The sequence below is a fragment of the Cucumis sativus genome, chromosome 4 (genome assembly GCF_000004075.3).
Source record: "Cucumis sativus cultivar 9930 chromosome 4, Cucumber_9930_V3, whole genome shotgun sequence".
In the NCBI taxonomy this organism is placed as follows: Eukaryota; Viridiplantae; Streptophyta; class Magnoliopsida; order Cucurbitales; family Cucurbitaceae; genus Cucumis; species Cucumis sativus.
The window spans coordinates 9,041,916-9,054,550 of NC_026658.2; the positions used below are offsets into that span (position 1 = coordinate 9,041,916).

A 12,635-nucleotide genomic window follows, 5' to 3' on the forward strand; every position below is an offset into this window, starting at 1 on the left:
ATAAAATTTGGAAAAGTCACGCACAGTCAAGTACATCATTATTATTACAAAGATGTGATCAAAATTTAGATTATTCAATGTTTAAGTGGGAAGTCAATTAAATCCTCTTTAGGCATCTATGCCTACTTGAACTTATCATTAATATTTATTTTCCTCATTTACATTATATTTACCAAACTAAAATTTACAACTTCATGCTTTTCATTTACAATTTACATTATAGTTTTCAATATTTTAGAAACAAAAAGTTTAAATGATTTTTTTATTTATTGTTAATATATTTAAAAGTAAATTTCTGGACCTTTTCTTTGGAAAACTCATAAGACTGTTTCCATCGTGTTGTTTTTCTTTTTTTAAAAAAAGAAAAAATTCCCACACCAAAGACCAATTTTATTTATTTATAATAATGCCTTCTAGAACGTCAAAATCAATTACCCAAACGAATCAAACGAAGCCACGTAATACACCAAAGGAGCCGGCTTTCCGGCTCTTTACTATTTCCCTCCCCGAAGCTACGACTTATCGACCTTATCATTGACCCACAAGCTCTCTTCTTTTTCTTCTTTCTTGAAACAATAAACTCTTTTTTATTTATTTATTTTTATTTTATTTTTAAGCCACAAGACAATTCTATTTTCGTCTCTATCTTTCTTTAATTTTCTTATGATGGATAATAAAAAATATATATATTCCACTTTGTTTCAATCAAATACTAATATTATTCTAATAAGTCTCCTTTAAGTAAGAATCATTTTTATTCAACTTTTTAATGAAAGTTATGTAGAATGCACATGGAAAATCAAAATTATTAGAATTTTTCATTTTTTTTTCTTCAAGCTAACAACACTATTTGAAAACATCTTATTATTTTGATAAAGTTTTAAAATTGAAATGTGTGAAATTAAAATTTTTAAAGTTAGAAACTAAATTGGATTGTAAAACATCAAATATAATTGAAACCTTTAATTAGGATGAAATTTAAATAAAATACAAAAAATGGACCAAACCAAAATTGGACCATTTAGTTTAGTTTCACATTGACCTGATAAAATTTCTATGATTCAGAGAGATTTCTTTTTATTATTATTTATTACTTTATTTAGTTAATGATGTAATGAAAAATAATTTTAATTGTTCTTTGACCTCAAGTTAGTTAGTGTAAGTTTGTATGATTTTATAACCATAGTTCTAGAAGTTTATAATATAATAATAATAATGTGGTAACAATCAAGTTGAGTAGAAAATGTGCCTATGGTTTATTTTTAAATGCTTTAATTATACTAACAAAATTATATTAACTATAAGATATTTATTTATTAAATTTAAGACTATTATTAGAGAGATTCTAAAAAGAAATTTGAAACGTTTTTAACTGAAAATTACTTGGGTTTGTAGAATGTCCTAGAGAGTGTTGAGATTTTAAAAGCACACTGAGTTCCAAACATGGTTTTGTCATTAGATTTTAAATGGATATTATATCTTGTTTATTCAATAAAAGTTTACTTTTTAAATATCAACAGACTATTATTTATAAAAAACTTAAAATTCATATATATATATATTAAATTTCGTTTCTTTTTTTTTTTTAATGTTTGGTTTGAAACTAGTACTATTTTACTCGTTTTTTTATCACTAAGTGTTATGTTGAAATTCTTGCTTATTTGTTGGGTTGATGGATGTGTTTAACCATTGCCTTACTTGTTTTGGTTTTTAGATAGAAGGTTGGATGAGTGAAAATGGAGTGAAGGGGTGGGCTCAGCTTAGAGTTGCATGCTTTTTAGTTTGGTTTGAGTTTTTTTATTTTTTGTGTTTGGCCTTCAACCTAGTACTTTTCTACACGTCTCTTGGCATTAAGAGTTGTGTTGAAGTTTTTGCTTAACTTGTGTTTGTCTTTATTTAACATGCTTTGAAAAGTTGAATGAGGTTCTTGTCTGTTTAATTGGAATATTACGTTAGATGTTCTGAATGTTGTAACAATGTGATTTATTTAAAGTAATTGTAGTTAAACTGTTTTTCGAAGATGACGTATGGAGATGGTTTTTGGAGGTGACATCTTCTCTTATGTATTTATCTATTCAAAAGCACTTTATAGACCATTATTATGTAAACTTGTTTTATTTAATTTTTGTAACAAAATATACACTATAAAATGCCAACTTTGTGTTAGAATTTCATTATTTATATGAAATTGTTTGATTTGATTAATACTGTCCTTAATCTTAGGGTTATTCAAATGAGTATTTAAAATAATAATAAATAAATAAATGAAAAAAAAGTTGAAGAAATTTCTCCCAACAAATGTTGTAACACGTTGTTGCCGTCGTCGGGAGTTCCTATCTCCACGTCTCTTTCCATCGAGAGAATGGTTAAGACAAAGATGTGGTCGCAACGGCGTAAGAAACTCGTCGAGCGTTTAATTTGCCTCATCTCCTGACGGGTGATGCCATCAAAAAATTAAATGGCCTTCGAAAATTTATGATGAAAAGAAGTCCTAACGAGCAAAAAGACACGTGGGAAGTTGGCACAAATTCTTGATGGTCTCTATATCGGAAGACCGTCGGGAAATGGTCTCCCCGACGGATTTTCCCCGATCAAGCTGCTAACAACGTGTTGTTCATTGAGAGTTCATTTTTTGGTGCATTTTCGAATAATTCCTGCAAGTTTATATTTCGGGAGATATACTTTTTCTTGTAGTGACAAATATAACAAACTATCACAATTTATTTGTGACATAGTGATAATATGTGTGCTTATCTTGACACAAATAAATATAGATAATAGTTAATCACGATCTATTTATTTTAGATAGATTGTGATATTTTGTTATGATACATATTTTAGTTCATTTTAGTATATCTAAAAAAACAACTTGTTTATTATTATTATTTTTTTATTATAAGTGATTAAATAATTAATTAATATAAATTGTATTAAATAATACTACATCTAATTTATAATTACATTAATTGTCTTCTTACATTTAATTAAGTAGTTATTTAATTTTTGTTTCTGTATATACAAAGTTAGCAAATCAAATACATATATTAATTATTTGCAAAAAAAAAAAAACACGAATATTTAACTTCAAATGTTAATAATCATATTCAAATACATACATTATTTATTTAAGACAATTAATTTTTACATATTTAATATTCATATCTATATTGTTTTATAAGTTTAATATTCATATCTATAAAATATAGATGATCCCAACACACGTTAGTTTGATTAAATAAAAAAATATAAACTTTAGTTTTCTATGAAAAGGCAAAATTATTGAGTTGACTTTATTTTAAAATACGATTAATTATGAAATTTAATTAAAATTTAAAACTTGATTATCCAGGAAGCACAACTTGATGGAAATAGATTAGGATTATTAACAAAATTTTATCGATTTTAGATTTTAGTTCAACTTTTTTTTTTCTTTTTTCTTTAGTTTAAAGTACGCAATATTTTCCACTTGCAACATATTATATTATATATATTTCCATTCTAAAACTTATTCAATAACGATTGAAGGAAAACTAATTACAAATGCATTAAATAAATTAGTAAAGTGGAAAAATAGAGGAGGTTTGGAAATCTCACTTTACGTATATTATATACATTCGATAACTCACTTCCACTACTAATTTTGCATTCAATTTCTATATAGAAGGTTGAAAAGATCATTAAAATAATTATGGTAGACCATGATAAGTTCATCCTTCTTTTTATATATACAACAAAACTCAAAAAACTTAAAACTTATCCGATCATCAACTAAACTAAACTTAATAGTTTCAATTATAAATTGAATTCCAACAATTTTGAAGAAGCTAGGATTTACTCTCTAATTTGTTAAATCTTTCATAAATAATCCACATATGGAAGAGATTAGTGAAAGAGTTTTGTCAAATCATAAAACCTATTTATGAGGTAATATCAAAATATATAACCACTAAATTCTAACTTTACAGAATTAATTAGTTTTAACCCTTTTTTTTTCTTTTAATTAGGGGACCAAATTTCAATTTAGAATTTAAGTATGTATGATTGAAAAAATTCGAAAAAGTTCATTTTTACCAATAGAAGTTAACTTATTATATACTCTTAATATGAAGTAGGAGAATTATTGGTCATATAGCTCCCATCATCCAAGGATGCAATGGAAAAAAAACGATTATTTCCTTTGGTTTTATGATGATGTTTCATGAAAACTTGACCCATGTGGAGATTGTGGCCAAAATGATGTGGGTTTTGTTTATGATTTATAATTAAAGCAATTTTGACTAATAATTCAATACGAATGTACATCAATTTTTCTTTCAAGTGAAGCATGACCCTTCATCTTGAAAAAAAGAAAACGCTACTATCAATATGATAGATGGCTAATGATTGTTTTTCACAATAAAGAAAAAATATATATATTTTATATATAGAGAGAGATGAGGGTTTGAAGTATACTTTAGTTAAATTAACCAAACTAACCTAGCGTTTAGTTGAAGTGACCGATCAAATTTGGTTTGTAATACTTAATATAAAAAGAAGATTAAAAAATTTTAGAGTAGAGTGGGAACCTCTCATTGGTAAGATATTTGTGAACAAACCAAACAAAAGTTAGAATGCATGTAAGACCCAAAATCAAGAAGAGGACATGAATAAATCTAGATCACATCCAAATGAAACATCGTTAATTAAAGTAAGAACGTGAAAATATTATTAGGAAAAACTTAAAAACTGAAAGTTGACTATTTATACCAACAAGGTGAACCTACTTGTTAGAATTTAATAGATTGACAATATTTATTTTATGACTTTAGATGTTATAAAAAATGTCATTGTAATTGGTGGGTTTTTAAAAAGAAGTATTCTATGAAATGTTAATTCTACCCAATGCTTTACTTATCGGTGGTTTCCTTTGTTGTCTTAGTTTACCAATTGCTATGAAAGCTAGGGTTACTCATTGTGCCTATTTAAAGAACACTTAGTCCTTCATCTAGAGTTGGTGGTTTAGTTTGTTTTAGAGCAGCATTGTGTTATGTTGCTATGACTCCTATGGTCATGGTGTGTGTAAAAGGAGAAAGCATTGTATTTTTTGAAGATATACTTTGATCTATTGTGATTCATTTGAGTAAGGATTTTTAATGCTTATGGAGAGTATAAGTTATGTGTTAGTTGAGAAAATGGATCTTTGCTTTCAAAAAAGAAAGATATAATTCAAGTGATCAGAAGGAGTTTTCCAATTACTTAAGGGTGCTCAAGGTTTAAAGAAAAGGAGTCTCTATCTTAGTGGAAGAGTCTAAGACATTTTTCACTAATATATGACAACTTGGAGCCATTCAAAGTTAAATCATTTTGAAAGAAAATTAGAGTGTTAAATAACTACTCAAAATGCTGTTTGAAGATGCATTTAAAACAATTTTGATCAAAAGAGTTTAAATAAAAACAAGACTTTTAAAAATAATTTTTTTTTCTTAAGATAATCTAAACGGACCCTAAAACGACCTCAAGTTGTAAAAGAAACAAAATGATTATTATAATTTTTGAATTTCCAATTATTTTATTTTAGGCTTTAGACTTTTATTAAATCTTAATAATTCAAACTTAAACTATCATGTCTTTTAATTTTTTTTTACCATATGAATAGGGGTTATATTTATCAACCTATCAACCAAAATACACTTTTCAAAAAACTTAAATTATATCGAAGAATTAACGTTAATATATCAATTGAGTTAAAAGATTTAAGTTTCGTTTGGATTGCCTTTAAAAAAATATATATTTTTAAGAATACATTTTCTAAAAAACATTTTTTGTAAAATGAGTTTAATATCTAAACACTTGCATGCTTAGTTTGACTTATTTATAAACGTTTATATGCAAAACTTTGTTTGGTTTGTCTTATACTAATAATGTTTTATACATATGTTAAATTACCATAAAAAACAATTAAGCATTATGAATTAATTTCATAACGGAATATACACATTTTAAATCTTTATTTCAAAAATATTTTTAAATATTAATCGCACGTTATCTTGAAATTATTAATTTTTTAAATACTTGAAACTAAATATTAATTTCGTTATTATTATTATTATTATTATTTTGGACCATTCAATTTTAAAAGCAAAAATATCTTGAAATGTAAATACATAACTATATAAAAAAAATTAATTGATTTCCAACAACAAAATTAAATAAGATAAATAACGTTCTTAATTCATTTTTATTTCATGAATCGAACGATCATGTTCTTCATTGATGTCCTCAATATTTCTTTCACTGATGTTGCAAGGTAGATTTGGTTGAAAGAGACACGTTTGCAAATCTCTATATTTAAATGTATATGAACACACATTGAAAAAATATTTAAAAAAAGAAAAAAGAACAATGGAGTAAAAAATAGATAGTAAAAAGAATAGAAAAGAGAGACAAAACAATACATATTTAAAAGAAATTTCTCAATAAACACCAAATAAATATTTATTCTAAAATCTGATTGAATGCATTTTTTCTCAAATGATTTATCTTATAATCTCTTTTTTTTTTAAATTTATTTTAAACAAATGTAAAACATCTCAATTTATTTTAAAATAAATTATTTAAAAAATTAAATACTACAAAAATCAATCCAAACACATCCTTAATTTCCAGATAATATCCCTAAATTTCCACATCTACATGTAATGACCATTAACCATTAACCATTAACCGTCCTATAATAACCATCCAAAATAATATACAACTCAAAATATTTAACAATTTTTGAAAAAATAATAATTAGGCTCCAACTTCTATGTGTTTGTGAGGAAAGATAAGAAAGTGAGTCGCTCATTAATTAATACAAATGTTAGAAGAAATCATTACAAAATCAACAACGTTTCAAAAAGTATAATCAGAGAATGTATATGCAACGATTAAGAATAATATTTATTGCCTTCCAAAAATTAAACAATACTATTTGTTTAATAACTAAAACAAACTGTAAAAGAAATGAGATTTTTTTTTATAAAAAAGATAAAAATATAGATTTTTTCTGATATTCTTTTTAAAATAAAAAAACTTGATAAAAACTAGATTATTTGTATATGAAGTGTAAATATTTTATCAAATATTTTATTTTTAAAAATTCCCTCTTTTCTTTGTGATTACGGTAGTGATTGATATGCATGAGTAGTTAGTATGAAAAAAAAAATACATTTTGTCCCTAAATTTTGAATCTACCTTTCACTATTTTTAAGTATTATAAATTAATTTTCTTCTTAAATTTCAAAATGTTATTATATTTTCTTCAAATTTAAAATTTATTTGAACTTTTAATTAAGTTTGAAGATCCACATTTTTTATCTTGATTTTTCACTAAATAATTCACTTTTTGGTGTTAACTTTTTTGTTTTTAACATCAATGTATATTAATTAATTTAAAAGAATTAAAAACATTCAAGATTAATTAAGTTTGAGAGTTGATTTTTTTAAAACTTTCACTTCATAATTATTTGTATGTCCTAAATATAAACGGATGGCATGTTAAGCATGTTTAACCTTACAATGTTGATAAAATATGAATAAAATGTAATTTCGATCGATATTGTTTAAAGTAAAATATAAAAATAATAAAGTCAAGAAAAAATAAAAGTTGATACGTCTATCATTTATATTAGCTACATTTTGATGTTTACTTTCTTTTAGATTATTCTACGATTTAATAAAAATACCAATTCATCTCTCATGTTTATTTCAAATCTACATCACTAATCTATGAAAATATGGAAATGAAGCTTCCCATTTTTAAAGAGAAATTAAATATTATATGAATAATCGTTTAGTTAATGTTAGTTTGACAAATATGTTAGATTGTTAAGTGAATTATAGAAAAGTTGACAGAGATAAGAATGTTAAAATGTAAGTATTTTGGTGAGAAAAGATTAAAGTAATTTTAATTATTGAAAAATCAATGAGATATGAATTTTATTTTTATGCACTGAATTTAATTATGTAAATTACTGAAATTGCGAAACATGGTGTGAATGAACTTGGCTTTCTCGTCCGAATGTATTGTGTTAGTCGAAGAAAAGGATGAAAATAAATACGAATGAGATAACATTTAGGGTTATTTAAAAATATAGAGAGACAGAAAAGAGAAGGGAGAAGAGAGAGTTTATGAAATTGGAAGGAAGTGTCTGGGAAATGAACAAAAAAGAAAGAGAATTGTTGACTCTTTCTCTCTCTCTCCATCCATGGTGGCTTTCTTTCATTACACACGCTAAATTCGACTCTTTCCTTTTCCTTTTCTTCTTGTTTATTTTCACACCTGCCCTTATAAACTGCCTTCTTCAATTTTAGTCACCTCACAAAACCAAAAATTTTCCATTTCTCATTCTTCTTCTCCTTTTCCTCATCCATTTTTCTCCATACCCATCTCCATTTATCCCTCCCCTTTCAACATCTCCCCCTAATTCCGCTTCAATCTCAATCCCCATCGTCCTTTCCCCAATACCCATTTCGTGTTTTCATCCAATTCCCTCTGAAACTTCAACCAATTTCGAGATCGTTGTTGCTTCATGGGGAATTGTTGCGTTGCCCCACCTCGGAACCCCGAGGATCAGAACAAAGGAAAGAGGAAGAAGAAGCCGAATCCCTTTTCAGTTGATTACGGTGTGAACCACTTCGCCGGCGGCAACGGCGGCAGCCATAAGCTAACCGTTTTGACCAACCCTACCGGCTGTGAAATCGGGCTTCAATACGAATTGGGTCGGGAGCTTGGCCGAGGGGAGTTTGGAATTACGCATCTATGTACCGATAAGGTTACCGGGGAGAAGTTTGCGTGTAAATCGATTTCCAAGAAGAAGCTGAGAACCGCTATAGATATTGAGGATGTTCGGCGGGAGGTTCAGATTATGAGACATTTGCCTAAGCATCAGAACATTGTGAGTTTGAAGGATACGTTTGAAGACGATAACGCTGTTCATTTGGTTATGGAGCTTTGCGAAGGGGGTGAGTTATTTGATCGGATTGTGGCTCGGGGTCACTATACAGAACGTGCTGCTGCTGTTGTCACGAAGACCATTGTTGAAGTTGTTCAGGTAATTAATTAACAAAAAGCTTTGGATTCTTTGGAAATTTTGGTCATTCTGGTTTAGATTTTTTGTGAATTTTAGTTTGTTTGTATGTTGTTAATATTGAAGAGGTTCACCTTTTTTAATGATCTTATTTGTTTCCTATGTCATTGGTTTTAGATATGGATTATATGATCTGGAGATTAAGAAATGATTATCGTAACTAAGAATCTTGAGGGGGCATACTTCGACTTCAGTCTTTTTGTCTCGTTCATTGTATAGAAGAAAAGAACAGAGGTCTGTGTTAAGAAATCAACCATTAAACAGTACAAAAAACGTATAGAAATCGACACAAAGATATAAGTGGTTCACTAACAGTGTGTTGTGTTAGCTACGTCCACAGGGTAGAGGAAGAACAATTTTGTTAGAGAAAGTTTTGCAGAATACAACGCGGGGCTCCTAGGTTAGAGAATTTATATATTGGACTTCTCTAAACCTTAGGGTCAAAATCGTAAATATCTCATGAATAAGTATATATACTCAATTACAAAAATTGAAGAGTCCTGTACTAAGTTGTTTGTAGCGCTACATACCGAATTCAATGTCTGACATTGGTTATGTTTGCCGTGGTTGAATGACTCATCTTCTCTATTGGCCAAAATTCTTGCCCATCTTGTTTGACCCAATTTTCTCCCCAACTCCATTATTTTAAATCAAATTGAGTTAGGAGTTGGAAAGTTAATTTTTCTGTTTTTGACAGTTATTCATGTTATTTATTACTTTTTCCTTTGTTTCAGATGTGTCACAAGCAGGGTGTCATGCATCGGGACCTTAAACCAGAGAACTTTTTGTTCGGAAACAAGAAGGAAAATGCACCATTGAAGGCAATAGATTTTGGTTTGTCAGTGTTCTTTAAACCTGGTATGCTTTTGTGGTCCCTTTGCTTGTTTTTGGGTATTTTGCTTTCCATTTGTTGTATATGGTTTCTCTTGTTCATGACTGACTCCACCTACTCTTGTGGGCTCTTTCAGGTGAAAGATTCAATGAAATTGTTGGTAGTCCATATTACATGGCTCCCGAGGTTCTAAAACGAAATTATGGCCCAGAAGTAGATGTTTGGAGTGCTGGAGTTATACTCTACATTTTACTTTGCGGTGTCCCACCATTTTGGGCTGGTAAGTATTGTGTCCAATTTTCTGTCCTAGCTTTTATGCTTGTTTGTCGTGTATGTTCTGCTTAAGCTCATTGAAGCTTTTATCATTTCTATGCAGAAACTGAACAAGGAGTTGCACAGGCAATTATACGGTCGGTTATAGATTTCAAGAGAGACCCTTGGCCTAAAGTTTCAGATAATGCAAAAGACCTTGTGAGAAAGATGCTTGATCCTGATCCGAAGCGACGGCTGACTGCACAAGGAGTGCTTGGTAATTTCTTGGTCTTAATACATATTTCACTTTCTCTCAAAATCAAGATGTTGTGGGATGGTAAAATGTTAAAGCATTTGCTTGACTGTTTTGTTTGTTGATCATAAATGTAGATCATCCATGGTTACAAAATGTAAAGAAAGCTCCTAATGTCTCCTTGGGAGAAACAGTGAGAGCAAGACTTAAGCAGTTTTCTGTAATGAACAAGCTGAAGAAAAGAGCTCTTAGGGTAATCCATCTTGTGCTTAAATAATTTATAATGACCAATCAGTTGTTTGTTGGGTTCTCTGATATCAGCATCATCATCATTTCTCTGTATTAAAACTTCTGGGATTCTGTGAAACAGGTAATTGCTGAGCACTTGTCAGTTGAGGAAGTTGCCGGTATAAAAGAGGGATTTGAAAAGATGGATACCGGCAATAAAGGGAAAATTAACATAGACGAGTTACGAGTAGGTTTACATAAGTTAGGCCATCAAATTGCAGATGCAGATCTTCAAATTCTGATGGAAGCTGTAAGTCCTAGTACCTATTTAACTTGCAATAACTTTCATGTTCATTGGCTTGATGATTAGGATACGTTCAAAAAATTTATCTCCACGTATGGATGTAATTTGTGGTTACGTTTTTACAGGGTGATGCAGACAATGACGGATATCTAGACTGCAGAGAATTTGTAGCTATTTCTGTTCACCTCAGGAGAATGGGCGACGACGAAGAGCATCTAAGAAAAGCCTTCGATTTCTTTGATCAAAACCTGAGTGGTTATATAGAAATTGAAGAACTACGATCTACCTTAGCCGATGAAATTGATGAAAATAGCGAGGAAGTGATTAACGCCATTATTAATGATGTTGACACAGATAAGGTCAGTTTCATCTTCCACTTAATACTCCGATTACTGGTCAATATAAAAAATATGTAGACACTGGTAACTGCCCTGGTCCCTCTCGCCTCTCACTTGTCAAACAAAAAGAAATTGTTAGGACTTCTTGTTTGACTTCATGGGAAACTTTATCATTTGATCTTCCATTTCGTTGAATTTGTTTTCATATCCTGAAAACCTGGCTATTCTGGTTGTTTGTCAATGCCGAAACACAGTTGTAACGATAAACAGATGAAGCTTTTTTTTCCTGATATGATTTGCACATTCTGTTTCTACAATATGTCGCAGCGGTTCTTTAATTTTCATTAGTGACCTGAATTCTGTGTATCCATGCAGGACGGCCGAATAAGCTATGATGAATTTGCAGCAATGATGAAGGCAGGCACAGATTGGAGGAAAGCATCAAGACAGTATTCTCGAGAACGGTTCAATAGCTTGAGTCTGAACTTGATGAGAGATGGATCATTGCAGTTAAAACAATGAGAGGAGAATAGCTGGTTTCTTCACAAACAAAACAGGCCAACAAAGTTGCTAAAGAATCAGTCGTTTAAAGGGGAGGTTACAAATCTTTGGGTTACTTCTATAATTCTTTGTTTCTTTAAATTTTCTTCTCTCTCTCTCTTTCCCCCATCTGTGTTCTATTGTTTGGAAAGTAGGATTAAGGGGCTGGGGTTTTTGATGTGTTTCTAGATTTACATGTCTTTCTTTTGTTTAAGTGAAAGGGGAAGGTATGGATGATGATGGTTTGGATAGGACTCACAATTATGGTTGTAAATATGTGAAAGTTGGCATTGCCCAAATATTTTTAAAGGAGAGATTTTATAGTTTCGTAAAATATCCAACTTTGAGAATTCTTTTTCCTTGTTCTCTTTTTTTCCCCCAAAACTTTGATGTATACTTTGTTTAATGCTGTCTTCTGCGAACCTCCTGCTACTGTTATTTTTACACAATCATCGACAACCATTGTTTATCGTGTTTCCCCACAATTGCTTTTGGCCAACCCTTTTTTATAGTTGTAACCAGCAAACTTTGAATAATCGTTTTCTAGTGACTGTCATAGAACAACTATCAACCACCATTAGCTGTCTGTAGTAAACTTTTGGTAACCATTTTTCTGGCTATTGTTTGTTTGTCGACCAAGACAATCAGCTTTCGTTTGCTCATTTTTAGCAATCGTTGTCAGTCGACCTCTGACAACCATCATCGATCAACTTTCGAAAAACATTTTTATGGCACATATTTTTTGTCAACTGTTGTTGATAAGCTTTTGTGTACCATT

At 29.5% G+C, this 12,635-nt stretch overlaps 1 protein-coding gene across 2 annotated transcripts; it reads left to right on the forward strand.

Annotated features, from left to right (window-relative positions):
• The first annotated feature begins 8,133 nt into the window (after positions 1 to 8,133).
• On the forward strand, positions 8,134 to 12,215 carry LOC101208990 (calcium-dependent protein kinase 32). Of its 2 annotated transcripts, XM_031884399.1 has the most exons (10): positions 8,932 to 9,074; positions 9,228 to 9,344; positions 9,451 to 9,510; positions 9,845 to 9,968; positions 10,079 to 10,222; positions 10,319 to 10,471; positions 10,585 to 10,700; positions 10,818 to 10,985; positions 11,105 to 11,338; positions 11,693 to 12,215. In XM_031884399.1, the coding sequence occupies exons 4-10, from the start codon at positions 9,845 to 9,847 to the stop codon at positions 11,837 to 11,839; spliced, it is 1,086 nt and encodes a 361-aa protein (XP_031740259.1). In that variant the 5' UTR covers positions 8,932 to 9,074; positions 9,228 to 9,344; positions 9,451 to 9,510; the 3' UTR covers positions 11,840 to 12,215. The 2 variants fall into 2 exon arrangements, with proteins under 2 accessions (XP_004150764.1, XP_031740259.1); XM_004150716.3 differs by lacking the exons at positions 9,228 to 9,344; positions 9,451 to 9,510 and having other exon boundaries at positions 8,134 to 9,074.
• The last annotated feature ends 420 nt before the right edge of the window (positions 12,216 to 12,635 follow it).